The 27,111-nt window shown below is 53.9% G+C and overlaps 1 protein-coding gene across 3 annotated transcripts in view; it reads left to right on the top strand.

Moving 5' to 3' along the window:
* Positions 1–26,392, top strand: part of NECTIN1 (nectin cell adhesion molecule 1) — a 177,212-nt gene extending 150,820 nt beyond the window's left edge. The window contains exons 8-10 of one of the 3 annotated variants that reach the window (XM_075909742.1): positions 319–429; positions 6,143–6,252; positions 24,891–25,069. In XM_075909742.1, the coding sequence (XP_075765857.1) occupies positions 319–429; positions 6,143–6,252; positions 24,891–24,939 (270 nt within the window). In that variant the 3' untranslated portion in view covers positions 24,940–25,069. Of the gene's footprint in view, positions 1–318; positions 430–1,062; positions 1,600–6,142; positions 6,253–24,890 lie in introns of those variants that run through there. The other 2 variants (XM_075909739.1, XM_075909740.1) reach the window with 2 other exon arrangements.
* The last annotated feature ends 719 nt before the right edge of the window (positions 26,393–27,111 follow it).

Here is a 27,111-nt window from a genome sequence, read left to right on the forward strand (position 1 = left end):
GGAGGAGGGCAGTGCATCGGGATTAGCCCCTCTGTCCAGGAACTCAACGCTCAACCTGCACCCTCATGGGCATGGGTGGGTTCTGGGCCAGGCAGGGTTCTTCTCTGGAAGGATTGGTGCCTTGGTGAATACACCGGAAATGCAATGCCTAGAAATGGTGAGACAAGGCAAGTGGGGGGGAGAGCTCTGGAGAGGGGGTGGTCTCTGGGTGACGCGGTTCCCCTTGTCTGGTCTCCTGGGGCAGGTGCTGCTCCCCCGCTGGGTGGCAGGAAGGGTGAGAATGGTGCTTGCTCTCTCGATCTGTCTCCCCAACTCCAGGTCGTCCACTTAGACAACATGAAGCCGGAGGAGGAGATCCAGAAGCTCCCGCTGCAGACGCCGTACTACGACATGGCCGCCAGCGAGCCCTCGCCATACTCCGACAAGCTGGTAAGGAGCAGGTGCTGCTGGGTCTGCCGCCCCCCGGCCCAGCTTTCTGCACAAGAACCCCTCGTAAGGGGCTAGGTCGCGCCTCCATCCACTGGGGTGGGCCGGGCAGCCTGCTCTCCAGCTATTACAGGAAAGGAGAGGCAGGACCACATACTCCAATTCATCCAGTCCTAGGCCCCCCAACACCCCTAGCCTGACAGGACTCTGCCCTTTCCTCTTCTGCCGCGCAACCCCCTTGGCTCCCCATAACTGTGGGTGCACGGGGCGTCCCTGGGGTCCTCGCCAAGACACAGCCCAGCAGCACACGGGGTGGCAATTAGGACTGTCATGAGTGTGGGTGAGTCAACCCCCTGCCCCCACTCCCTGACGCCAGTCCCAAGACACCAGACCCCCCCCCCCACACACACACCCTTTCCTGAAATTATACCTTCCTGTGGCTGGAAGACTAAGGAGCTGTCTGTGGCTCCTGGTCCATCTTCTGACTGGGCCTGCCCTGTGTTGAGTGCCTATTGGGGTCCCCATCTCCTCAGGGGACTCAGAGCCGGGGGTCCTTAATACCCCGCTAGCAGCAGGTGGGGGGAATACAGCTGCAGACCTACACTGATTCTGAGGCATGTTTATTCTGGGACTCAGGGGCTGACGGGCTCAGCGTGCCGCATGCTAATGGACCAGGCTGCTAACGGACTTCTGCCTTGTTCCCAGCAAAGATTCAAGTCTTTTTGTAGAAGGTTGAAGAGGCAAGGTGCGAATCTGCATTGGAGCGGGAGGTGGATGGAAGGGACGGAGGTAGGAGGTGCTGGGATCTATTCTAGGGTAGGATTCTGGTGGTTCCCCAAGGCATTTGGGCCTCCGACCCGGCCGGTCCTGAAGAGACTGTTAAGCTGGAGGTGCCATGAAGTGATCTTGAGAGAGCCCCAATGTACACGGAGTTGCAGCCTGAGAAAGCAGTTCTCTGCAGGGCAGAACTGCCCGGAGCTTGACTTTAAATTGAGGACACTTCTTTACCACCCTGTGTTTTGTGTGGATTTGTTCAGCTCGAAACAGGCAGGTGCTAATGCAAGGCGGCAGCAGCAGGGGACTAGGGGCCAGGCAGACAGGGAAGGAATTTTGCAGCCGTGCAGGGACGGCTGTTTTCGAGGACTGATGCAGATCTAGAAGGGAGACAGCCCTACGAGATAGCTGGCCTCATTTCTGCAGTGGGTAACTCCGTCATCTACACACCCGCCGAGGTACAACTAGACTGCCTGGGACGATTGGCTTAGGCCCCCGCAGTGCTGACTGACTTTTCAAGCCTTAACTCGAATTCGCTGGTATTCCTCCCGCAATGGGGTTTACCAGCTAATTCGATTTAGGGGCTTTAACTCGGAAACCCGTTTCACTGCCGCGTGTAGACACGGGCAGTTACTTTGGGCTAGTCAATTTCTAAAATGGCGACCGGCCGGGAACATTCAAATCAAGCTCGGGATATTTAAATCCCGGGCTTGATTTGCAGTTTTGGTTGCCCTCATTAGCCTCCCTACATCGATGTAGGGGGCTAACGTAGACGTACCCTAAGAGCCCAGTGAGCAGTGGAAGGGCTGGTAATGCTGCCAGACTATATTGACCTCCCATGGTTCGGCAAATTCTTTGGTTCAGCACCGGTTAGACTAGAGAGGTTCAACTTGTACTTTGATGAGGAACCTCTACGGCCAGTGGTGGAGATTGCAGATGATTGATACCAAGGCTCTGACATGCTGCTGGAGATAAGTGGGGAAATTAAGATAAATCCTTTTGCATATTGGGAGTTGTCAGGACAGTTCACACCCCAGGGTGAGGAACTGCAGCCTGCCCCCTAAATTCCCCTGTGGTTTCAATTGGTCTCTTCCTGCCCTGCTCTGCTTTGCAGCATGTTCCACCCCAGATGCAGCTGCAGGCTGAAGAGTTTCCTGCATGTAGATGGCTTGTTACTGCCGTCAGGACCCCCTTGGAGGGGGAGGTGCTGGAGAAATGCAGGATGTTCCTGTTCCGCTGGCGCTCTGTCTGCTGAGACGCAGATGGGGGAAGGGACCAGAGAGCGAGCGTGCTGCATTGAGAGGGGGGCGGGCTCTTTAGGCGTTAAATGAATTGTGTGATGTCTCGTAATTTGGGATAAAGTAGCTTCATCGCAGGGATGCATGAAAACTGCTGCCTCTGGGTGATGGTTTCACACAGTTGGAGAGAAAGAGAGTCGGGAGGGGATTAGCGAGATGGGGGAGGGGGGAGAGTGCTGCCAGAGATGGGAAAGAGAAGGGGGGAGGAGGAGAGAGAATGGGTGGAAGAGAAGAGAAGCCCTGCATGCCGAGCCTGCCCGGTGGCCACCCACAGCCGCAGAGGCCCCTCAGTTCCTGTGATCATCTCTCACGGGCGACTCCAGGCCCCTCCTGGCTCTCGCGAGAGGAACTCACCATCCTCACCAGTGTCCTGGACTGCCCGGACACCTCCACTTTCCCATCCCCCCAGGCCTGCAGAAGGACAGGCAGTTCGGCTGCTCCTGGCTGGGTGTTTCCCGGGGGCAGGGGAGCGGTGCTGCCTGCGCCTCAAGAGAAGGAACTTTTCGCTTCACCTCCCGCTGTCTCCTCCTCCCCCTACTCCCTCACGCCCCAGCCGCAGGGGTGATGTGTCCCTCCCTGCACCTCACTTTCCCTATAGCAGTGGTGCTCACTGGCATCTCTAGAGTGGTCCAGGCCTAAGGCAGGCTCAAGTAGCCAAGGCTACACCTCCCCCTTGCCCTCCCCCCGACAAACACACAAACACGACAGCTCCTGTGGGCAGGCAAGTACCAAATAACCTCATGCCCCCCTGCTGCCCTGGTGGAGATGGGGGTCAGAAATGGAGGGCCTGGACATCCAGTCAGCATAGCCCCTCCAAGCTCCAAGCTAGGCCAGTGCCCATGGGCTCAGCTCTGCTTCCTCTTCCAGGGATCTCAGGCCAGAGAAAGACACAAGGTCTGGATGGGCTGCTGGGGATCATGCTGTGTGCGTCTGTGTGCATGTGCATGTGCGTCTGGGTTTCAGTGTGTGGGGGTGGGGGTAGGGGGGCTCCAGATGCAGCCCAGATTTGCACGTTGCAAAAGCCAGATCTGGCTCCAAAGCTCACAGCGCCGACCCCCCCTCTAGTGTATGTAACTGTGTGTGCACGACTGGGACTGGGAGTACCAGCGTGTGCGTGGCTTTGCCAGCGAGTATATGCATGCACAAGCGAGGGTGTGTAAATGTCACTCGTGTGTGTGTGTTTGAAGCCGTGCATGTGTGCTAAGGGGTGCATTCGTAGGATGTCTGTGTTGCACGTGGATGTGAGCTAACAGCCTGGGGGTGTGAGTGTGCAAGCCAGGTGTGAGGTACATGTGCGGGGAGTGGTTGCACCTTTGCAGGTGCTGAAGGAAAAGGTCTGCTGATCCCGGCAGCTGTATTGTTCATTTGGTTTACAGGACAGTGGCCAGGGTGTCCGCATTAGCCCCTTGTGTACACATCACACCATGGATATTGCAAGACATTATTGCTCCAAGCAAGGAGCAGGGATGAGCAGTGAGTGGAGGAGACTTAGGGGCTTCTGCCAAGACACAGACCCCGCTCCCAGAGCCCGCCTTGTGTGGGGCTGTGCAGGCCGTGGGGCAGCACTGCGGACAATGGCCGAAGGGTCCCTCGCGCTTTGGGTCCCACCTCTCCAGGCCCAGAGAAAGGGTCTCCGCAGCAGAGTTTGGAGCCAGAGTACGGTCTTCGGGGTCGGGGTTTTGGATTGGGACCAGCATCATCCAGCACAGACCCAAAGATGTTCAGTAATCTTCATCCAGCCCCTTCCCCCCGCCTCTCCCTCTATACGCCTTGCCACCTACACCAACCCCCATGTCACACACATTCACAAGCCCTCGTGTTCACCACTACCTTGTGCACCAACACACACACATGCCCCCTTCTTCCTTACACTGTGTATGACCCATACACCCCCTGCCCCAAACGTTGTGCACCGGGTTTCCTGCAGCTAACCCGTCAGCTCCGTCTCCCTGCCTGCAGCACAAAATGCATCTTGCCATCTCTTGGTTCCCCTCCAAAGACCAGGCAGTCTGGACCCCTGGGGGGAATTGGACACCGGAAGAACCAGGATAGATGGTAGAGCAAGACAGTCTGAGGTGATGCCTCAACCAACCACCTGCCCCCAGGCAGCAACAGGTGTTTCAAATGGCTCATCCCAGAGCCCTAAACCTCCAGGAACTGCCCTGCCACGACTGGTAAATGTCAGAACTGTTCAAAGGCAGAGCAGGCAACTTTCTCCAATTAAACTGCTGTTACCCAGTGTGTACAGCCTGCAGCAGCTTGGGGAGGGGAAGTGGGAAAAGGCTCCCGTCTCTGGAAGTGTCCTGCCTTTCCTTTGGGGTGCCGGCACAAACACACCTGTGGTACGGTTAACCCCCGCCACCTGGTGGGGGTTGGGTCAGAGGCAACCCCCGAAATGCTGCCTAGAGCAGGTGTTTGCAGTGCTCCTTAATGCTGGGCATCGGAAGAGCCGCGTTCTACTCTCAGCTCCAACACTGATTTGGCATGTGAACTCGGGCAAGTCACGGCCCTGCTCCATGCCTCAGTTTCCCCCACCCTAAAACAAACCTCTCAGGAGGTTCGCTCATCTCTGTTTACTGAGGTGTGTGGTGGTCCCCAGAAGGGAGCCTGCTGAGGAGGCCAGGTATGTATCATGTTGTCTGTGCAAGGGTCCTCCTTGCTGATCAACTACGGACATGCTGGGTGCTCTGCGGACGCGTCACGGAGGTGTTCCCTGCCCCAAGAACTAGCAATCTAGCTAGGCCGCTCATGAGAGAGCAACACACAAGGAGCAGGAGCAGAGGGAAAGACAGATCCCCACCCAACCCCAGTGCCTCCCTTATGGGAAGGGTGTTTTCTTGCCCTTTAGGCACCCAGCTGTGGCTTTGAGAGCTCCGTGTGCAATATTTCACGGGTGACTGGACTTTTGTTAGTGACTGGAGGATCTTGGAAGAGCTTTGGGACCCTCCTGCCAAAGCCCCATGGCTATCCCGAGGGATCTAATGACCATTCCCACCCACCCGCCCATGCACTGTTCTCCCGGGGCCTGGAATACAAGCATTGCCCCTGATTCTGGGTCACGTCCCCTGCCCCCTCCCAGGCCTTCTGCAGGGGGAATGCCAACTCCCGGAGGGGGCTGGCAGCACATGAGGATTGAATCCAGTTCACCCTCCCACCAGGCGAACGTCTGTCCCCATTGACGTCAGGGGGGCTGGGATTTCCGGTGTCATGTCCCAAAGACACAGCAGCCTGGAAGTGGGGTAGCCGCCAGAGTGCAGGGGACACTGTAGGGCATGTGTGTCCAGAGAGTTTGGAGCGATCGGGTGGGTGTCCAGTTCGGCTGACAAACGGGGAGTCCAGAGCCTGGCTTGGATGGGGGATTTTAGTCGTAATGATTGTTCATTTTCCCCCTTTCTTACCTTGATCCCCCTTTCACTTCTTGTCTTTCTTCTCTCCCCCTTCTTTTTAAACACCCCATCTCGCTTCTCCTTTCTCATTCCTCTCGGCATGACCCCCCCATTCCCATGCAATGCCCCCCACTTCTCCGCACACTGTGCCTCTCTCTCTCGCTCCTCCCTGGTGTTCACCCCCCTACCCCTTCACTCCCATCCCGCCCTCTGCCATCCCCGCTGTGTTTTCACGCTTCACTGCTCTCTCATCTCCAGAATTCAGGCACCAAGGACTGTGATGTCCACTATGCAGAGTTGGACACATCCGCTCTGGCCTCGACGCCCAGCCCCCGGAGCTCCATCCAAGCTGGCGGAGACCTAGTCGAGTATGCAACCATCCAGCCTAACTTACGCTAGCGCATGGCACTCTAGGCCTTTCCCCTAAAATTCTGGCCTCCAGGTACACAAATGCACTCTCCTTTCGGTGCCTCCCCACCTCCGCCCGTGGAATCTGTGTTCCCCCCACCGCCTGTCACTTCCCTCCCTTGTGGAATGGTTCCCGTCGTATTCTAACCTCTCCCCCCCTTCCACCGCCGCACCTGCATCTTCATGGTGCTGCTGCATGCAACCTCCGGTCCTGCTGTGGCCCCCGAAAGAACGGAAAGCAAGCACGCCGCAGCCTCTCGTGCATGTGGCCTGCAGCAGCATGGCTGCCTGTCCTTTGGGCCGGCGCCGCGTGGAGAGGTTGGGGGCATTGTTGGTGCCTGGCTGGTTGGCTTCCCCCGTCAAGTGAGGGTGGGAGCCGGGCGCCTTGGTTTGGGCTTCCGGTCAGACGTGCCGGGTAACTGGCAGCGAAGCGGCGGTGGTGAGAGGGGCCGAAGAGGAGGCTGAAGTCCCCAGGGCCTGTTGAGAGAAGTTTGTTCCCTCCATGCTTGTGGGCAGCTGCCCCGGTCTGAGCGGAGGAGCGTGCAGTAGAAGGCAAGGTGGGTCGCAGGGGCTGTGGTTACGCCGTGCCGAGGGAGAGGGGGAGGAACCTGCAAGAGCGAATGAGAAAGGACTGGAGAAAACCAGAGGTATGAGAAGTGGAGGAGAGAGAGGCTTGGGACCGGAAGGATCAGTGCCCTAGAAATGCTGGGGGCTGGCCAGCTAGATGAGAGGGTGGGACAGGGCTGGTTGCTTGGCTGGGCAAGGGAACTGCTCTCCCGGAGAAGCCAGAGCCTGCAGGTGGGTCAGGCAGATGTTGGCCACCGGATCTGGCAGCCAAGAAGCCAAGCCTGCTCTGAGGCAGGGCTCAGCGTCGCTGGGCGCGGGAGACGAAAGGGCGTGTGTCCTGCCACCAGGGCGCTTCTGCTGACGCTCAGCAGGGACACTTGCTAAGTGCAGCACAGGGGGCTGGAGGAGCCGGCGTGGTGTTCTTGTTTCATGGTCTGTCTTCCCCGCTCTGCCCTTGGCCTCCCGCAGTCAGGCGGTGAGAAAAGCTGCTCACCATGGCCACGGCTGCTCGTCCACTGGCCACTGCTTGTGTGTGTGTGTGTGTCTGAGAGTGGGTGTCTGAGAGTGTGTGTGAGAGAGAGAGAGAGAGTTTGTATAAGAGAGAGGATACATTTGTGTACGGGTGTGTCTAGACTACAGGGTTTTGTCGACAAAAGTGGACTTTTGTCGACAAAACTATACCTGTGTCCACACTGCCTTTGAGTTATGTCGACATAACGTCGACAAAACTCAGCAGTTTTGTTAACGTATGTAAACCTCATTCTACGAGGAATAACGTCTTTTGTTGACAGAGTTCTGTCGATAGAAGGCATTATTGCATCTACTCTGTCCTTTGCATCCACACTGTTATGTCGACAAAGTGGCTTGCTTTGTCGACAGATCTGGATGTTGTCTAGACGCTCTTTGTCGACAGAAGCTTTGTTGACTGTATCTGTTGACAAAACTTCTGTCGACAAAACCCTGTAGTCTAGACATACCCTCTGTGTATGGACAGAACATGTGTGAGACTTGGAGTGTGTTTGTCAACGCGTGTGTGTGTTTTCCTCGTTTCAGTCTGTCAGCCCACTCTGCCCCGCTGCCAGTCCGTCGAGTCTAGTCTCCTGCACTCCCCCTAGGCGTGTGAGTTTGTGTTATCAATAACCCCCAGTGCTGGCTCACAGGGGGTGGTTTATCCTGCAGTAGAACAGGCCTCTGCTCTTCTTAGACCAGCCCGTGTCCAAAATCCTCCCCACCTGCCCTTTGTCAATACTGCAGAGTCTCTCGCTTCTGCTCTTGCGGCCTTACAGGAGTCCGAGTCCAACCCCCTGCTTCACTTCTCTCTCCACTTTCACTCTCTGTCTCTGGGGCCAGGGGCCAGGCCTTGGCTCCGAGAAGATGGAGCCCTCTCAGAGACTGGGAGCCTCCCTACTCGACACCCCGGCTCCAAACGCACCCCACGCTCGGGGGGTTTTAAAAGAGGGAGCCTAATGAGGTGGCTCCGGCTGAGCTCTAAACTCCCGTGATGTCGTAGGAACTTCCCTCTAGCAAGCAAACAAAAGAGCTTCCGGGGACCCCATCCAGAGGCGCTAGTGGCTGCATGGGTGTTTGGAGCTAGGACATGGGCATGGGGAGCAGCCGCGATACCCAGGGCCAGGGGCATGCGGGGGGCGGCTACGCCCTCGCAGTGGAATTACAACTCTGGATGGCTGTGCTTTGGGGTGTCTTTGCAGAACACGGCCCAGGGACTTTCTGGGGGTGCGGCAGGTGCCCTGGTTTCTATTAGAGAGCCCCAACCCCAGCCCCGACGGCCCCTCAGCCAGCTGGATTGCACCGGGAATGCTCTTCCTTTGCAGGGAAGGCTCAACCCTGTACAGGGCAGCAAACAGCGGGGCCAGACCCCTCGTCCCCGCTCTGCTTTGCCTCTCATCGTGAGCAGGGGGCAGAGCCTGGCCAGCCCTGGTTTGGCTTGGCAGCTCCCCAGAGCAGGGAGGTTCAGCTCTGGATCCCATTAACGCTAGCTTCGTTCAGGGAACGGTCCTGGTTGTCTCCAGCGGGTGGTGACAATCGGGGATCGCTCACATCCCCTTCACCTCCATCCCCGTCCATGGTGGCTCACTCCATCTTTCCAGACAGCAGAGAAATCTGGAGGTGATCAACTCCATGACTGGGGCAGCCAGGCCAAGGGCAATAGAGGGCACTCCCCCCTTCTTTTCTTCCTCCCAGTTTCTGGAGGCAGAGCCCTGCTGGCTCAGGCCCTGAACCCCACTTTCTGCTTCCAACTCCACCCCCCAAAAATCACTGCATGCTTTAGCCTGGAGCAGCGTGGCTAATGGCACAGCAGGCTTGGCCCCGTTGCGGTCAGAGCTATAGAGAACACAGGGAGGAGACTGATAATGTAGCTAATTGGGCCCATGTAATAATGATCTATTCTCCACGGGCTGTGTGGGCACAGATAACTCCGCGAGAGGCAAATGCCACTGAGCGATAAGGAGCTGCTGGTAAGGGGGACTGAGAGAGCCTGGCACAACGCGTGTCCAAGGCAGGGCTGCCAGGGCAGCCGTTGTCAAGGGGCAGAGCAGCGAGGGAAGGCACCAAGGCTTCCACACCTCCCCTGAAGGCAGGCGGTAGAGCCGCGTGGGCAGTGCGTGGGAAGGGACAAAGAGGCGGGGATGGCACAGAGGCAGGGCTGCCAGGACAGCTGGCAGAGAGGGGGGGAAAGCTGGGCTTTGGCAAGGAGAACCAGGGTCCCTCGGCCACTCACAGCCACGGCCTCCCCTGTGAGAAAGGGTCTTTATCGCGGGGCAGGGAGTGGCCAAGGGACCGTCCATGTCCCACCAGGGCTCTTGGGAATGGAGCGAGCTTGACGCTGGCCAGGCAGCTACCCACCCGCGTGTCCGAAATCCAGCTGTGGCCGACGGTAGGAGGAGGGACGGGAGCCCATCTTAGAGCACAGTCTAGCCGGCTTTTGGGTAACACTCCCAGTGCTGCAGCCTCCACTCGCCAGCCCGCTCCCTCCCTGCTATGTGGGGGTGCACACCACCCCGTGACAGCCGACCTCTTGGGAGGGGCAGCCGTCTCCCATCCTGCGGTTGCCAGGGCAACCCTGTCACCGTAGCGGGGAGGGGACAGCCAGGCTCTGTGGCGGGCAGCCCTGGGCACTCTGCATTAGCGGTTGGACCCTGGGAACCTGCCCAAACCGCTCGGGGCCGTTTGTCCGGGAAGGGCGTTGGCCGCTTTCTCCCCAGCTGTGATGTCCCTGTGCGTTGTTCCCCCTCATTTTTTTCCATCTGTGTGCGGAATAAATGTTGTGATGTGCATAGAAGTGCACCACCAATACCAGCATTTGAACCTCTCCTGCGTGGTCGCCCAAGCGCTCAGCTTAGAGGGAGCACTGCCCCGGTGCCCCGTGCCCCTCCTTCAAGCCTGTCTTGACTCACGGTGACTGCGGCCTCCCGCTGCCTCTTCCCTCGTTGTGGCCCTGCTCCAGGGGACAGGCCGCAGGAGATGGAAGGTCCCCGCATCTGAGCCGAAGCAGCAGGTCTCGGAGGCCCACGGCAGCCAGGGAAGGGAGGGAGGGAGCGGAGCGACAGACAGGCACAGGCAGAAGAAGAGGGTGAGGCTGGGTAGGCCTGAGGGAAGCAAAACGACCGCCCTGGTGCTTGACGCTTCCTTCCTCCTGCTGCAGCAAGGGAATGCATTGGGGCCAGGCCCCTAGTGTCGGTGCATGGGGCAGATGGCACTTCAAGGCTTTGGGACTGTAGTGGGTGGGGGACGGGAAGGCCTGAGATGGAAGGTGCAGGGGGGAGCAAGGGGGGGGGGATGCACCAGGGGAAGGAGAAAAGGATATCACAGGCTGCGGGATGTTAAGGACGGGAAAGAGCTTTGCAAAGTGCTGCTGGCAAATGCTGGAAGGTTCCAGCATCTCTCTGGTACATCTCTGCCACCAGGCTGGCCCCCTGCTCCTGTTGCTGCAGGACAGGACAGTCTGGGTCCCCCCAGACACAGGGGCACCTGGGGAGAGAGTCTCCGTGGGAGGGAGGACAGCCAGGGACAGGCACACCTGCGGGGGGGGGGTCTCTGCAGTGGCCATAGTGACTGTGTGAGTGAGTCGGATTGCTCGGGTCCGCCTGCCACCCTCTTGTAGCCCCCCGTGTTCCCCTGTGCTGGAAGGAGCCCTGTAGAGCCGCCCTGTAGCCGGTAGGTCCGTGTCGGCCGCTGGCCTTGCTCAGTGCGGACGGTAACCTCTCTCTCTTGCGGTGTCTCGCCCGTGCTTTGTGCGCAGAATGAGGATCAAGGTCTTCGTAGACGTAACGAGCGAGAGCGGACAGTAAGTCTTTGGCTTTTCTTGACCCCTTTGGGTGCCGGTGTCAGGTGCTCAGCGCCGGTGGGGGGGCGAGGGTCTCAACCATAGATGCTGGGGGCCTCTCTCCGGTGATGCTGGGGGCCTCTCTCCACGCCAGCCCAGCCTCCCCTCGGGGCAGGCTGGAGTGCCGCCGCCACGGTCCATTGAGTCGGAGAAGGGGGCGGATTAGTGTCCCCGGAGCGAGGGGCTTGTGACCACCGTGACGCAGCTCATGCAGGCCACCAGACAGACCTTCCCTGCTGAGCTAGGCTGGGTACTAGACAGCCAGCCGGGGGGGCTGTGTGTCCCACAGCAGGCCCCTCAGCCACCAGCATGGGTGGGATGTGCCTTGTGAATCCAGCCCTGCCCCCATGTGGTGGGGATAGATTGGGCCCCAGAGGGGGTCCTAGAAGCCCTCTCCCCTGCTGACATATGGTGGGCTCCACTACCCAGGACTTCCTAGGGGTTGGGACCAACCGGCAACAGAGAAGCTGCCTTTAATCAGAACCAGCATCCCTCCCTGTGACACTTTTCCCATCGGGCCATTGGTCACACAGTGGCATGATACACTCCAGCCTGGACCAGGAGTAGTGCATGTCTCTTCCCCCTGAGCTGCCTGTGCCTGACCCCTGTTCCTCTCCCTGAAGTGCCCCACATGGAACTCTGCCTCCCTTGGACCCACTCTTCCCTGACATTCTGTGGGCTCACACAGGTTGCTGTGACCTGCCCCTCGGCAGGGCCCTGTCTCCGTTCCAGGTGGCTTCCCTCAGTGTATTTCCGCCTGTTGGCTCCTTGCTCCCATAGAGGCCATGTCATGCTGGACAAGGCCTCTTGCTCTCGTGTGCCGTTCTGTCTACACGACAGAGTTTTTTCTGGAAAACAGCCGTGTTTCCGAAAAAACTTCACTTACGTCCACACTGCAATCACGTTCTTTCGAAAGAAAATCGAAAGACCAGCAGGGGGTTTTCCGGCGTTGGTAACCCTCTTTCTACGAGGAAGAAGCCTTTTTCCGAAAGAGCTCTTCTGGAAAAAGGCATGTGTGGACGGGGAAGAGGGAGTTCTTTCGGAAGAAGAGGAAAGAGGAAAAAGCACAGGTGCCCTAGTGGCCACACTGCCCATAGTAATCACAGTTTAAATGCGAGAGAGCATCCATTCAGTGTGGACGCTATCTTTCGAAAAAGCAGATCTCTTTTTCGATGTGCTTTGGCAGTGTGGACGTGCCCTTTCGGAAGAAATTGTTGTGGGAGATCTCTTCCGGAAAAGCTTCTTCTTATAGAAGCCTGCAGTCTAGACGTAGCCTTTGTTAACCATCCCTACATCAGCTGATCCAAACCTATTCTTCCTACAAGAGCTATGTTGTGGGAGTGGGCAAGATCCACATGGCACAGTCCAGGGGGACAAACCCATCTCTGGCAAAACGAGCAGAGCTGGATTTCCCCTCTGCCATTCTCCACCCTTTGCAGCTTCCAAAAGGCAGTTTCAGGCTCAGCATTAATTCCCCCTGCATGAGGGGAGGGCAGGCAGAGTTGGGGAAACTGGCGAGAGGTTCCACCCAGGAATCCTGCCCTGCCTTCCCTCAGCTGAACCGCGCCCCGGTGCTGTGTTCTCAACTCTGATCCGCCTCGCGAGTTAGAGTGACACGGAACGGGGCGCACACAGAAAGGTGAGCTGTGTGAAAGTGAAGCTCTAACCTCCCTTCACCCCTTCTTTTCCCAGAGGAGTCTTGCGTTGCACCAGGAGGCTGTTCTCAGAGCTACGCACAAGGCGAGCGCCGCCTAATCCATCTTGGGAGGTCTTTCTGTTTCCTCCCCGGTGGGGGATTTTATTCCTAGTGCAAGGACTGTAATCCGCCAAATCCAAATTTGGAAAGCCTCCCAGTATCTCTGAAGTAAAAATAAAGCCAGTCATATGGCGCTTTGAAAGTGTAATCTCGCCGCTGCAAAATCTCCCCGCTCAGATACGGCACAGGCTGGGTTTCACTTTTGACGCTTTTTTTTTTTTTTTTTTAATTCTCCTTCATGTTGAGACTGTCCCGTCCCAGATGAGTGGATGGCTCAGATCATGAGACAGCTTCCAAGGCCCCAGTGTGCCAGGAGGAAATTGAACCAGAAGGGTGACTCCCTGCCCTCTGTCCAAGTACCAACAGGTCCAAAGAGAAACCAGACCCAGAGCTTGTAATGTGACTCCCTTCATGCTGGATCCAGACACAGCCAAGAACATGCATAAGCTGGTTTTCCAGTTTTGTTTCAATAATAATACGTAGCTCTGATGGTGCTTTGCATCAGTCGATCTCAAAGTGCTTGACCCAAGTACAATTAGTTCTGTTTTACAGGTGGGGAAACTGAGGCATGGAGTGGTACAGACACTTGCCCGAGGTCCCCCAGCAGGCTAATGGCAAAGCTGGGAAGAGACCCTCCCCCACCATGTCTCCTGACTCCTGCCTACTCCATTACCGGCTACTGCTCTTTGGATGCATCCAAATGGCTCATGATACCTCAACACCAGCAAACCCCAAATCCCTGCCTCTCGTCACCGCAGGCCTTGTACTTCAGCCCCAGAGCTACCTGCGCTCTGCACCCTCTGTGACGGCGCGTTGGGATTTTCCCGTCTCCTGCACCCCCGTAATGGCACGAACAGACTCCACCAGCCAGTAGAATAGAGGGAGTTTATTGCTTCTCCAGGACACAGCACAGCACAGATATAATCTGGTTACAGGGCAGGCCTAGGATGCCTCAGCCCCCCTCAAGATGGGGGAGTCTGGGCCCCTAAATCCCAGCCTGTTGCCTAGGCTGCTTCCTCCATGATCCCAGACAGAAACTAACTCTCTTCCAGCCCTGCCCCCCAGCCAGGGGCGGCATTTCACCTTTCTTTGTTTCTCTCCCTGGGGGGGTAGCTGGTCGGACAGGTAGAGAGACCCTTGCCTAGTGACTCATCCCCTGCCTTGCTGGGCCGTGCTGCAGCCAGTGGAGGTCACTCACAGCCCACTGCCCAGCACAGCAACCAGCAAGGTACCCCCACTACGTCACACCCTCCCTTTTACAATCAGAAATGATGGACCCCGGAAATCCAGACTCACAGCGGTGACAGTGGCCTCGGGCAAGCAATATTGGCCCAGGTTTCTGAAGGCACTTTGTTGCCAAACTCCCACTGCACTCTGTGCCTCCTTCGGGGCCAAAGGAATACCTAGGCTAGAGTGAGCTTGGGTGTGCACTGAACATTTACATTGGCATCGCTGTGTTGCTCAGGGGCGTACCAAATCCACACACACACCCCGAGAGATGCAGCTGTGGTGACCAGCAGACAGTGCACAGTGAATGGCAGACTTCTCCTGTCCACCTAGCTACCATCTCTCGGGGTTGAGGGTTACCTACACGGAGGGTAAAATCCCTCCCCTCTCTGGAGTGAAAGTCTACGCCAGGGATGGGGATGCAGATCTTGTCTTGCCTGGATCTGGCCCCCAAATCTCACTTGTGTGTGCCCCCCTATTGATTTTCCTGTGGATCTGTGGGCCCCGATCAAAAAAAGTTCCCCACCCTGGTCTATGCTGACGCACTACAGTCAGGGTGCATCTACACCGCACCCGTAGGCTGAAATAAGGGATGCAATTTGAGCTACACAATTGCGTATCTTCTCTCGATCTAATTTTAAAATGAATCGCTATTCCGAAACATCCCTTAGAGCCCTCGTGGAATGTGGGTTACAGGGATGTCGGAACAGCGAGCCCGTTATTTCAAAATCTATTTTGAAATAACGGGCTGGTTCAAAAAACAAGGAATAGCTATTTCAGGATGCCGGAGGTATCCCAAAATAGCACGGCAGACTAGACGAACCCTAACAGAGCTGCTACAGTAGCACTTTAAGTATAAACCAGAGAGCCATTTGCACTGCAGCGAAGAAAGCTTCCTGTGTGGATCATTTGTGAGTGCTCCTCATTGCCCCCTCCTCCCCCCCGCCCGTCACCAAGCCTCAAATCCAGCCTCTTCTTATTCTGGGTCTGGATCCAAGAGGCCAAAGTCTGCCTGGAGAGACTCAGTTGCTCCTGAGAGGCCATTTTTCGATCTCAGCCATGCTCTCTGCTCCCCGTAGCTATTCCTCATTGGTGCATGGGCCATCCACGGAGCTCTGCAATAGATACTCCATCCTACGCGCAGGAGAGCTGGAAGAATCAGCTAAAGTCTTTGCAGCACTTGGAAGATGGAAAGGGCGTTAAAAGCACTGAGGAGTCAGTTTATAAGCACAACAGGGAACTGGGTACAAGACACCAGTCCCTTGGTAACAGCTTGTGCCCACTGCTATGGTTCTCACTCAGCAATTCCATAGTGCCTATTAGTGCAGATGCAACATGGTCTGTGTACATTCCTTTCTGGTGGCTAATCCACTAGAGGATAACAACTTCTTCCTGCTCCTGGCTAGTGGAGTTGCTGCTTCAGTTGCGGTAGAGATCCTGGCACGCAAAGCCTGTTGATGATTTGTGAGATTGTTAGCTGTGTACACTTGAGCTCTAGTCAACCTCAGATGGTCCAGAGTAGCAGCCTGTAAAGGTTTCAGAGGGGTAGCCATGTTAGTCTGTAAGGGCACGTCTACACTGCAGGGCTAAACTCGGAATAAGCTACACAACTTGAGCTACGCTAATTGCTTATTTCGATTTTTGGCACTGTCTACACAGCAGTTATTTTGAAATAGAGCCCTCACCCTCTGATTTTCCCCCGACTTCCCTTACTCGTACAATGAGGGTCACAGGAGTCGGAGTAAGAAGCCCGTTATTGCACATTGATTTCAAACTAATGGGCTTGCTGTGTGGACGCACACCACATTAGTCTGAAATAACGCTGCTGGGTAGACATAGCCTCACCGAAAAAACTTCAAAAACAACCAGATGTCCTGCAGCACCATAGCAACAAACAACACGTGTGGATGGTATCATGTGCTTTCGTGGGCATAACCCACTTCTTCAGAAGAATGGAGTTAAGGAGTCCAGGTTGCAAAATAAACAGCAGATAAAAGGGGATGGGGAGGGAAAGAGAAGGGAAAAAATTGGGGAAAAGTTGTCAGAGTGTCCATGCTAAATGAAAATGATAGAGTGGGTTCTAAGTACTCTTAGGCTACATCTATACTGCAGGTTTCTTGTGCAAGAAGTGTTGTGCGCAAGAATTCTTGTGCAAAAGGTTTTCCACAAGTGCTCGTCCACACTGCCATGTGCCTTTGTTCAAGGGCATCCGTGCCAGTGTAGACGCTCTCTTGCGCAAGAAAGCTCTGATGGCCATTTTAGCCATAGGGCTTTCTTGCGCAAGAAATTCATGTTGCCTGTCTACACTGCCTTCTTGTGGAAGAGCTCTTGCGCAAGAGGGCTTATTCCTCGTGGGGAGAAGAATAACTCTTCCGGAAGAAGCACTGTTTTCTGATGCTGTACTGTAAATGTACTTGCGTGTGCAGTGTAGACACTCCGCACGTTTTTGCGTAAGAACAGTCATTCTTGCGCAAAAAGCCTGCAGTGCAGATGTAGCCTTACAGAAGCTAGCAAAGTGTGTTTATCTGCATGCATCCCTTCCTAGTGGCTGGTCCAGTAGCAAACAGCAGCTCAGGGAGCCAGTCCATTGGCTCAAAGCATGGTAGGCAGTGCAGAAGGTCCTGTGTTTGAATCCTACTACAGGGGAACAGTTTAAGACAGAGGTTCTCAAATTTCACGGCAGTGTGACCTGCTTCTGACAACAAAAATGACTCCTGGTGGGGGGACTGAAGCCATAGCCCTGCTACCCCAGGTGGGGCAATTTCAAAGCCTAATGGGGCCAAAACTGAGGCCCAAGCGCATCTGTCCCAAGGGAGAGGGGGCCTATAACTTAAGTGAGCCCTACTACCCAGGACAGCAGCTCCTGGTTTTGTCTTTGGCCTCAAGTAATGGGGATTGGACTTGGCTTTGACCCCAGACTCCAGCAAGTCCAATACCAGCCTTGGTGACCCCACTCAAACAGGGTTGTGACCCACGTTGGGGTCCCGACCCACAGTTCGAGAAGGGCCGGTCTAAGGTAATCAGTGATATTGCTTCGGGTAAGGTCAGATGGCCTGGAGCTCTCGCCAGATATTTCTCGCTTGTCATTCTTTCTTTCCTGCTTTTGATTTTCACGGAAATGAAATTAACGAAACATCAAGACCTTGGCCAATATCTTTTCCCTTCCCCTTCCCTCCTTCACCCTGGTTAGAATTCATTCCTGGCTAGGGATGAGCAGATTTATTGGTTATTGCCAGGTCACAATAAAAAAAAACAATTCACAGCTCTAATAACTATTCTTGAGGGGTGACTTTCAGATGCAAGGAGAGCTCCAAAGAGGGGGCGGAGAGTAACTGGGAAACTGAATTAGAGTATGTTAATCAAACAAACGCAGTTTAATAATCATCTGCCAGGCTATTTGAAATGGATGGCTTTTTGACACCCTACTTAATCAGTTTCTTTAAAAATGATTTAAAGCAAATATCCCAGATAACATACGTGTTATACGGAATCGCATCAGAGGTGAATGCGGGGAGCGTAGACATAAGAGGTGGGGGACAAAACCATGTAGCAGTTAAATTTAATTAGCCATAATTTCATGTCAAACTTTGCTAGAGGTAAATAAGGTTGTGGAAAAGTCACCGAGGGACAAAGAAGAGACTCAAAGGGCACGGTCTGGCAAAGCTGTTCACAGACACAGAGTGTGGGCAAGCCCCTTGCAGCCTGCGATTTGGGGAGCAGTCGTGGCTTCTGACCTCACAGGCTCAAGGAAGGTGGGAGGACACTGGGAATGCTTTTTTCCCCATAAGCTCCAAAATCTGCCCTGCTGTGGTCGTTCAGTGCCTGTGCATAGTGCTACCAAGGCAGGATGGCAGTGTTCTTGAAACCTCCTCACCTGCCACTAGGGGGCTGATCTTCTGTTGCCCTCAGCTTTGGGTCATCACCAACACCTGTGCAAAGTGGGCCGTGCACTAGTGCAGCAGCACACCATGCTGCCCCAGTGTTTATGTCACCATGTGCAGTGCACTGGTGCAAAGTGTGAAGTGCACTAGTGCAACAGCACACCTTGCTGTCCATTGCCTATGCTACTACATGAAATGCATAGGTGCAAAGCGGTCCATACACTAGTGCAACAGCACACCGTGCTGCTCCACTACCTATGCCACCATGTGCAATGCACAAGTGCAAAGGAAACAGCACACTGTGCTGCCCCAGTGCCTATGTCACCATGTACAAAGCACTGGTGAAAAGTGTGTGGTGCACTAGTGCAACAGGACACCATGCTGCCCCAGTGACTATGTCACCATGTGCAGTGCACTGGTGCAAAGTGTGTGGTGCACTAGAGCAACAGAACACAATGCCGCCCCAGTGCCTATGCCACCATGTGCAATGCACAGGTGCAAAGTGTGCGGTGCACTAGTGCAACAGCACATTGTGCAGTCCCAGTGCCTATGCTACCGTGTGCAATGCATGGGTCAGTCTGGGGTCTCTTACGCTGGGGTAAATGGCCATGCAAGTGCAGGGAAATAACAAATTGGGCCCAATGAGCCAGACAGTGAAGGATCAGGCCCTGTAACTTGGCCAGCTCTTGCAGCCCCGATAGCTATTGGGTGTTTCGAGCAATGGGCAATAGGCAGCATATTTCAATCTGCAGGGGGAAGCTCCCAGTCTCCATGGGACCAAGGTGGGGAGATTGATTTAGCCCCATCTCAATGGTTTTCCAGCTGATCACTTCAAGATTTCTCAGGCTGACCATGGCCCTAGCCCTGGGGTAGGTCTCTGGTTCCCTGCTCTGGGCTACATCATGAGCGCTTGGTTGGCTTTGTTCTATGGAGTCTACAGCATGCCTCAGGGGCCCTACATCCACCCCTCTTGGCTCCTGGCCAGCCTTCCTCAAGGTATCAGCCTTTTGGGGTGTCCCCCCCTCCGTTTCTCCAGGCTCAGTGCTCAGCTGTCTTGTGCTTCAGTGTCTTTCCGCATCTCCCAAAGGGGCTCTAGGTCAGCTCCCTCACACACACACCCTGCCCAGAGGCCCAGGTAAGGAAGCGTGTTTCTAATGCCTCCTGCCTTGCCCTGTGCCCGTCGCCCCACGTGCTACTCAACCCCTTGCACGTCCAGTTCGGATTTACCCATTCGCACCAACCCTTGTGCCCTGCCCCTCGCACCAGCGCGTGGGCCGTACATGAGGCCCAGCTCCTGGTCTATAGTTCCAGGAAAGTGCCCATCCCTGCACTGGGTGAGGGCGCCCCTGGCTGCAAACATCCTGTGTTGTAATATACCTCCCCTACAGTGGGCAAACACAGCCACTACTTGGCAGGGAAGGGGTTAAAATCCTTGCTCCCAGGGAGATTTCTGCTTCAAAGGTGTTGGCTCAGCTGGCAGGCCGGGGAGAAGTGCCCTCCAGGTGAGGCTGCTCAAGGGTGCTTAGAGCTTGATGAATGACCCTGGCTATAAAAAGGGAGGAGGAAAGGCCTCTCTTCCCTTTGCATGGTGGGAGGTGGCTAGGCTGGGCTCAGAGACGGACGCAGCTGGGGTAGGTGAGGGAGCTAGCTTGAGGCAGGCCCGTGCTCTGTGTAAAGTGGGGAATTTGATCAGCTAGCGTCTTCTCCCCTCCCCCTGCAGCTGCTCTCCAGCCCCTGCTGGGAGAATACTTGGGAGTGGAGGGCTGAGCACCCCTGTGTTTGTCCTGGTGGCACAGTGGGATGCTGAGCCGTGGGCTGGGTGAGCTTAGCTCTATCATGCAGATCTGGGCTGTGGCACCCGTTGTTCCACTATTGACTGACACCGCCACAGACAGGGAAGCCAAATAGCTGTGTGGCTGAGTGCCAAGCCATGCGGGGGAGGGGGGAGACACTTCAGGGGTCCCCTGATGCTCAGGGAGGGTTTGTGGCAAACCCAAATGGAACTGTAGCAATTAAGCCTTGACTCTGAGCTCCCATCCATCTCCCAGCTAACACCGGATTGTTCCCTGGTGCTTTAAACGTCTCCAGAAAACCAGGCCCCTGCCCTTCTCCTGGGGAGGCCGTGCCCCAGCCTGTCTGCTTCTCCTCATGTTCAGGCTTACTTTCCATCCCTTCATTGCAGCCCATCACTCCTAGATCCCCCCTCCAGTGTCTGCCCCCTCCCCTCGGCTTCCTGCCACGGCCTGGAGGACATGCAGCCCTCCAGATTGTTTGCTGCCTCACACATTAGTTCAGCTTTGTGGAGCCATCAATAAATCATTAGCGACATTTTGTTTTCTGGATATATATTATTTTTTAAAGCCGTGCAGTGAAATATTTATCCGGGAGCTGGCAGGGAGAGCGGGGAGAAGCTTTTCCTGTTCCTTCAGGCTTTTCCTCCTGAGAGCTGAAATCCCAAATCGTGGCACCGAATGAAACCATTTCAGGGCTTCCCAACCTGTGGCGGGCAGGGAGCCTGGGCCAAGTTGCATTTCAACCAGCCCGAAAGCAGAGCCTGTGCATAAAAGATGATCGCAGGCAGTTTTCTCGCCGGCAAAGCGAATGCTCCTTTAATGACAATGCTGCAGTGTTGTTTCATGGGACTGTTGCGTTCTGGTTGCCGAGGGTTATAGATCCTGCTGGTTCACCAGGCAGGCAGAGGACTGTCAAAAAGATAGTTCAGGATGCTTGAAGCCCCAAAGGATGAGGATGGGCTGTTTCCTTGACTCTCCTCCCGCTTAACCGTGCGGCATAAAACTGAGCCCCAAATGCCGCAGATAAACCAGTTTTTGCCGAACAGTGCCCTTTGAAATGTGCTGGGGCCAAACAACAGGTGATACACCACCAATAGTGTAGGCAGCAGGATCTCCCTTCCCCTCTTATTACCTTCCCCAATTTCCCTGCCTAAACTGAGATGGGCTTGGGGAAAAGGAAGTGGGGTGAACCAGAATTTGCATGAATGGGTGTGTGTTGTGCATGCGCCTTGGACATAGGTCCAACAGGTAAATGAAGGGCTCCTGGGCTATGTCTACACTTGCTGCTTCTTGCGCCAGAAATATGCAAATGAGGCTAAGTGTGGAATATCACCGAGCCTTGTTTGCATACCTAATGAGCTGCCATTTTTGCAGAAGAGGCTCTTGCACCAGAAGGAGCTGCCTCCACTGCCCCTTCTTGCGCATGAAAAAGCCTCTTGCGCAATGCCGCTATTCCCGAAAATAATCAGCGTAGCGGCATTGCACAAGAGGGCTTTTCTTGCGCAAGAAGGGGCCATGCAGACAGCTCCTTCTGGTGCAAGAGCCTCTTCTGCAAAAATGGGGGCTCATTAGTATACAAACGAGGCTCGGCGATATTCCACGCTTAGCCTCCTTTGCATATTTCTCGTGCAAAAAGCCGGAAGTGTAGACATAGCCCTGGAGGCTGCAGAGAACGGTGCCCGCTTTGCTACATCTTTCCAAGACTGGGGGACTCAGTGTAGGATCAGCCTTGATAGAACCACGCTGGGAGCTGATAAGGCTCCGTTGCGGTCCAAACCTCGACAGAATGGGGAACAATGAAGTTGGGTAAAAGAGGCTTCAGACAAGTGAAGGGCTTGACGCTACATCAAATTTGAGCTGTAGGTGGGGTCCCAGTCAGGGAGCATTAGATGGTGTAGCCCTGCCCCCCCCCTTCCCTCTCCCCGAGAGTTGCCAATCTATTAGTTTAATGAAGCTGTGGGCTAACAGACATTTGGATGACTCAAGTTTTGACAGGTGTTATTTTTAGAGGCGCCGCGGTGCCTCTGAGAACATGAAAGCCCCCGTTTTCAGAGTGTGACGCATGGGAACTGGCACGCGCACTCCCGGGCGTGCCTGTCAGCCAATCGGTTACCCAGGACGAACACCATCCCCAGAGGGGCTAGCACCACCTGCAGGAGCAGGGCCTGCTGTGCCCCCAAAGGCAGGGGATAAGCCAGTCTCTGGCTACCCACGACTTTGGGATGTGTTGAGGCCAAAGAGCAGGAAGCAGGAGGCAATTGCCTATGGCCACAGTGGGCAGCCTACAGCCCGTGGGGGTTCTGTGTGTGAGCCGGGAAATATGGTGCGCACCGTGGCCCACCCACAGGGTTGCCAGATTCTGCAGGTTTCCACCCACGTAAGGTGTTTTTTCCCTACTGAAGCAACACGCAGTCAAGCCAGGGCACGTGACGTGAGGTGCGCGCTGAGGGCACACGGCACCGTGAGGGCCGGGCGCTCCCGTGACTTCCAGTCTACGCCCTGCTACGGTGCAATCAGCACAGCCTGCACATTTCAGACATGCACGCGCAGTGAGCAAACTACCCCACCCTGAGAGTCCAGCTTGGTTCCACGGTCTTGTGGCCCTCTGATATGAAGGAGGCCACTCACGTGGCCCACTCGCTAGCCTAGCTTGCCCCTTGCTGGCCTATGACTTACCTAGGTCGCCGTTCTGGTGTCTGGAATACAGTGAAGTGTCCCCACCAGATACTTCCCTAAAGTCAGCTTGCAGGGTGTGACAGCGAGTCAGGGTTCCTCTGATCCTGCACCCCCATAGCAGCAAGAACAGACTCCACCAGCCAGTAGAATAGAGAGTTTATTGCTTCTCCGGGATACAGCACAGCACAGACGTGACGTGGCTACAGAAGTCTGGGCCAGGATGCCTCAGACCCCTTGAGATGGTGTGCCTGGGCCCTTAGATTCCCAGCCCCCCTCCTTAGTCTTTCTCCATGGTTCCAGCTCAAGACTGCCTCCTCCCAGACCCTGCCCCCAAGCCAGGTGTTGGCCTCCACCTCCCTCTCTTTGACTCTCCCCTGGGGGAAGAGCCTTGTTACCTGGTCAGGCTGGTCCCAGGTATCTGGGTTAATACACATGTGGTGAGTCAGTAGGAATCACACATCACAGCGCAGGGGGACCCCGGGTTACAGAGCAGACCGCCCCCCCCCCCCCCAGTACGTCACACAGGGTTTCAAAACAATAGAGAAATGTGTGGGCAGAAAAGGATAATTCCAATCCACTGCTAGCCCCAAGGGAGGGCATGTAAATTTGCATTCCCCTGGGGCACTGAGAAATCTGGGTCTGTTCCCCACACAGGAGCAGAGGGGAGGGAGCTGAGCATTCATAGAGGTTCTTTCCAATCCTCTATTTTGTTTCACAGAAAACCCAGCGAGAAAGATCTTTGCAGTTTTTGTACTAGAACAAGTGACATTTGATTGTCATTTGGTATTAACAACTGGGCAAAGCAATCACAACAAAAACTCAAGCACCTTGACATTCACGGCGTTCGCATTTTGTACAGGGCTTGTGGAAAAGAGCCAGCTGTTGCAAAATATCTAAGCAGCAGTGCATTCTTTTTCCTCCCCCGCCTCTGACGCGCAAGACATGGGCCATTTTATGGAGGAAAAATTGGGGCTGTTTCTCTCCCGTGAAGGATAGGGTCTTGCGTCCGAGCCAAATCCACAGTATTTTTCCAAGTTGGACATTCCCTTTCTCAATATTGTAGCCCCAATCCTGCAAATACTGATATGCAGAATCAGTGTTACTTATGTGAGTAGCCCCGACACCTTGAATGGAACTGCTCCAGTGCCAAAAATTGAAGCGTGTGTGTAAGGTTGTGCAGGTTTGTTTAGACAATCAATTATTTCATGCTCCACAACCGATCCTTCAAATACACTTTCAAAGGAATTCTATGCATAACCAGACAGATTACATTCCATGTAGCCCTGTATCCAGTCTCTGAGGGCACGTCTATATTTAGCACAAAATCGACACACCGGAGGTCGTTCTTCTGGCGTTCGATTTAGTGGGTCTAGTATAGACCCATATATTGGATGGTGAGGGCAGCCCCCACTGGTGTCCAGTTCTCCTCCTTCTGCAAGGAGTAAGGGAGGAGTAAGGGAGTAAGCTGCCATGGCTCAGCTTAAGGTAAACTGACTCCAGCTAAGCATTTTGCATAGCTGGAGTTGCATACCTTAAACCAACCTTCCTGGTTTAGTGTAGACCAGGCCTGAAAGTAGCTAGCCCCAGATGCACCAAAGGAAGGTGTATAAGAACCTTGTATTAGGTAGATGTGAGACAATTTGTCCCTTACACTATCTCTTCTTCTACACTCTTATAATAATAGATTGGTATAAGTCTTGAAGCTTGAGATCTAATGCTGGTCCCAAATTTTTTTGTTAGCATTAACTATGTTAATTGTGGCTGTTCCTGTTGTCCATTGAAACCAACTCTCATTTCTCTGTGTCGCTAAACTCTAGACCTCACTGGCATTCTGTAGCAAGATGCATCAGTCTGATTATGCACTGCATGCAAAAGAATTTCCTTTGAATTTTGCATCTTGCAGCTTCATTGGCCGGCCCTGGCTTTTGTGTCATAAGACAGGGGAAGAGAAGCCCCTCCTCCTCTCCAGTCATTATTACCCTTGCTTTTATCATGCCCCTTCCTCCCTGTCGCCTTCCAAAGGTAAATATTACAGCTGTGAACAGTCTCATTGAAACTTGCCTGTGTAAAATGAAGCCCTTGGAAAATGATTTGCAGGGCTGGGAGCAAAGTAGGCAATTTTTCATGGGGAAAATTGACATATTTGGGGTGAAGCAGAAAGTTCTCAGTGCCAAAATGGCCCAGGATGAAATTGGGGAAAAAAAACCCAAAAGCAACAACCCTGACTGAGCTCCTTTATTTTCCCTGCAGCCATTCCGTTAGTTGAGGGTATCTCACAGGGAGTTAGATAGCTGTGCCTGCTATTGCAATTTTGATCCACCATTCTATTCACTGACTTTCTCTCTTCTCCCAGGACTTTGGAAAGTGTCACTCAGCGATATCGGATGCGAGTGATCACCTGACCTGCTGTTGCTCACCAGATCAATCTCTGGAGAAAATACCCCACATCTATAACCCCTTATCGTATCTCCCAGAAGATCTGTATCCTCACCGTGCCGACGTCTCCTTTTGCTGCCCGCCACCAGGTTCCCGGGCACCGTACATCTGTGCTAAGGAACAGTATGTCTAAAACAACAGCACACCGTCAAGCAAAAGCAAAGAAGCCAATTCTTCACACCTCCCGACCTTTCACCTCTCAAGCAAGGCCTTTTATTGCTCCCCAGCCATTGAGAATTTGGTTTGGGTTTTTCTGTTTTTAAGTTTTGGTGCAGTTGTAATGGACATGATTAGGTTAAGTATCTACCTTCTCGTTAGTGCTCAAGGGAACCCTCTACCTTTGTTCATGTGTCATGCACTGATGTGTCCTCCCTTGTTTGCACCTTTTTTTCTAATTTTGGGCCCATCGCCCTCCGGTAGCGAGCTGGCTATGTGCATGCGTGTGTGTGTGTGTGTGTGTGTGTGTCAGTGGGCGACTGGGTGGGTGCACCACTGCCCCCTGCTGGATGAAATGCCCCAGACCCACTCAAGTGTCTGTGTTCTTTAGTGTCAATTTTTCACACCATTTACACAAGAGGATCCTGGAGCGGATTCCTTCACAAACCTTGTTACATGATGTCTAAAATTCCCCACTCTACTTTACTTCCAAACAAAATGATCTCTGTACTATTTGAATATTCACAGCCAGGGCCCAGGTCTGAGTCTGCCACTCTTGTTTGAAAAATGCCATTTGGGGCCAGGAGCCCTGTTAAAAGAGCAAACGGCAAAGAGTTCTGAACCAAATGTAATGATGTGCCATTTGCAATGAAAGAAGCTTGGAACCAGAGCAGAAGAGATCTTTTCTTTTTCCCTGCTCTTGACTTCTAGCACTGACTTTTCCCAACCTCTAGAGGGTGTGGGGACAGAATTTGGAGTATAGGAAAGACAATAGATTCTGGAGTATCTTCCTAGAACTAACTTTCATGTAACCTGAAACCAAAAGAAAAAAAATCTCTAAGAAAAATATCGAGATATACACTCCATTATGTTCTGTTCCAAAAGTCTAACACTCACCCCAGGTCTGTCTGTGCACCTGCTGATTGGAATTTTAAAGTGAACTCAGGCAGAATATAGAAAACAACTCACAATTTCAGGTAATCTTCTTGCTCTTAATGAAGGATACAAGCCAACACAGAATCTGGCCTTTTAACTTTTTTTAATTGTCTTCGTTTTGGACTGTGACTTTTTTGATATTTGGGGTGTATGTGTGTGTGTGTGTATGAACGTGTAAGTTCCTGCAACCACCAAGTGTTTTTAGATAAGAGAATTCATCTCCACGTCACCTCCTTGTTCACTTGTAAAAGAAAAGAAAAGAAAAGAAAAGAAAAGAAAAGAAAAGAAAAGAAAAGAAAAGAAAAGAAAAGAAAAGAAAAGAAAAGAGGAACAAGAAGGGAAAAAGTCTTGGAGAATAGTTGGCTTCAGGGATATTTCTAACCTTTTCCACCCAAGTACAGCATGGGAGAGACAAAGCACAAGGGGACGTGTCTTCAGTTAACAGACTCTTATTTTTCTTAATTTGGGAGTGGATCTTTTGCATCCTGGAGACATACACAACCTTGCACTGCTGATCCACAAGGACATATGAGCCAGGAGCCTCCAGCTGTCAGCCTGGTTCTCTAGACCCTGCCTGTATCTAATGCTCCTTGCACAAACACAAAGGAAACCGCTCCAGTATTAAAGATGCCCCATGGGCGAAAGGGGGATAACACATCAGATGCTGCCAGCCCAGCTCCTGTTGACAGACTGGGTCACTTATATTTTTGTATATTTGGTTCCAAAGGCTACGGTTGCTCTATGTACTTTCTTTGCTCTCACCACAGGTTTCTCTCTGAGCGCACCCTGCTTGTCTCCCATCTCCCTGACACACACACAAGCACAGCTGTGTCCACACTACCTCATATATTTCCTGCAGGCAAGAAGGAAAAAAGTCTTGGAGAATAGTTGGCTTTGGGGATATTTCTACCCTTTTCCACCTGAGTGGAATATGGAGAGAGAGAGATTGATTGTTTCAGTTAGGGAATAAGGTGCCATGTGGGAACCAAGCTTCGCCCACACCTCCTGGGATTGCCCTCCAAATCCATCCCCACCCTTTCCTTGCG

This window comes from Pelodiscus sinensis, chromosome 26, assembly GCF_049634645.1.
Source record: "Pelodiscus sinensis isolate JC-2024 chromosome 26, ASM4963464v1, whole genome shotgun sequence".
Classification (NCBI taxonomy): domain Eukaryota; kingdom Metazoa; phylum Chordata; order Testudines; family Trionychidae; genus Pelodiscus; species Pelodiscus sinensis.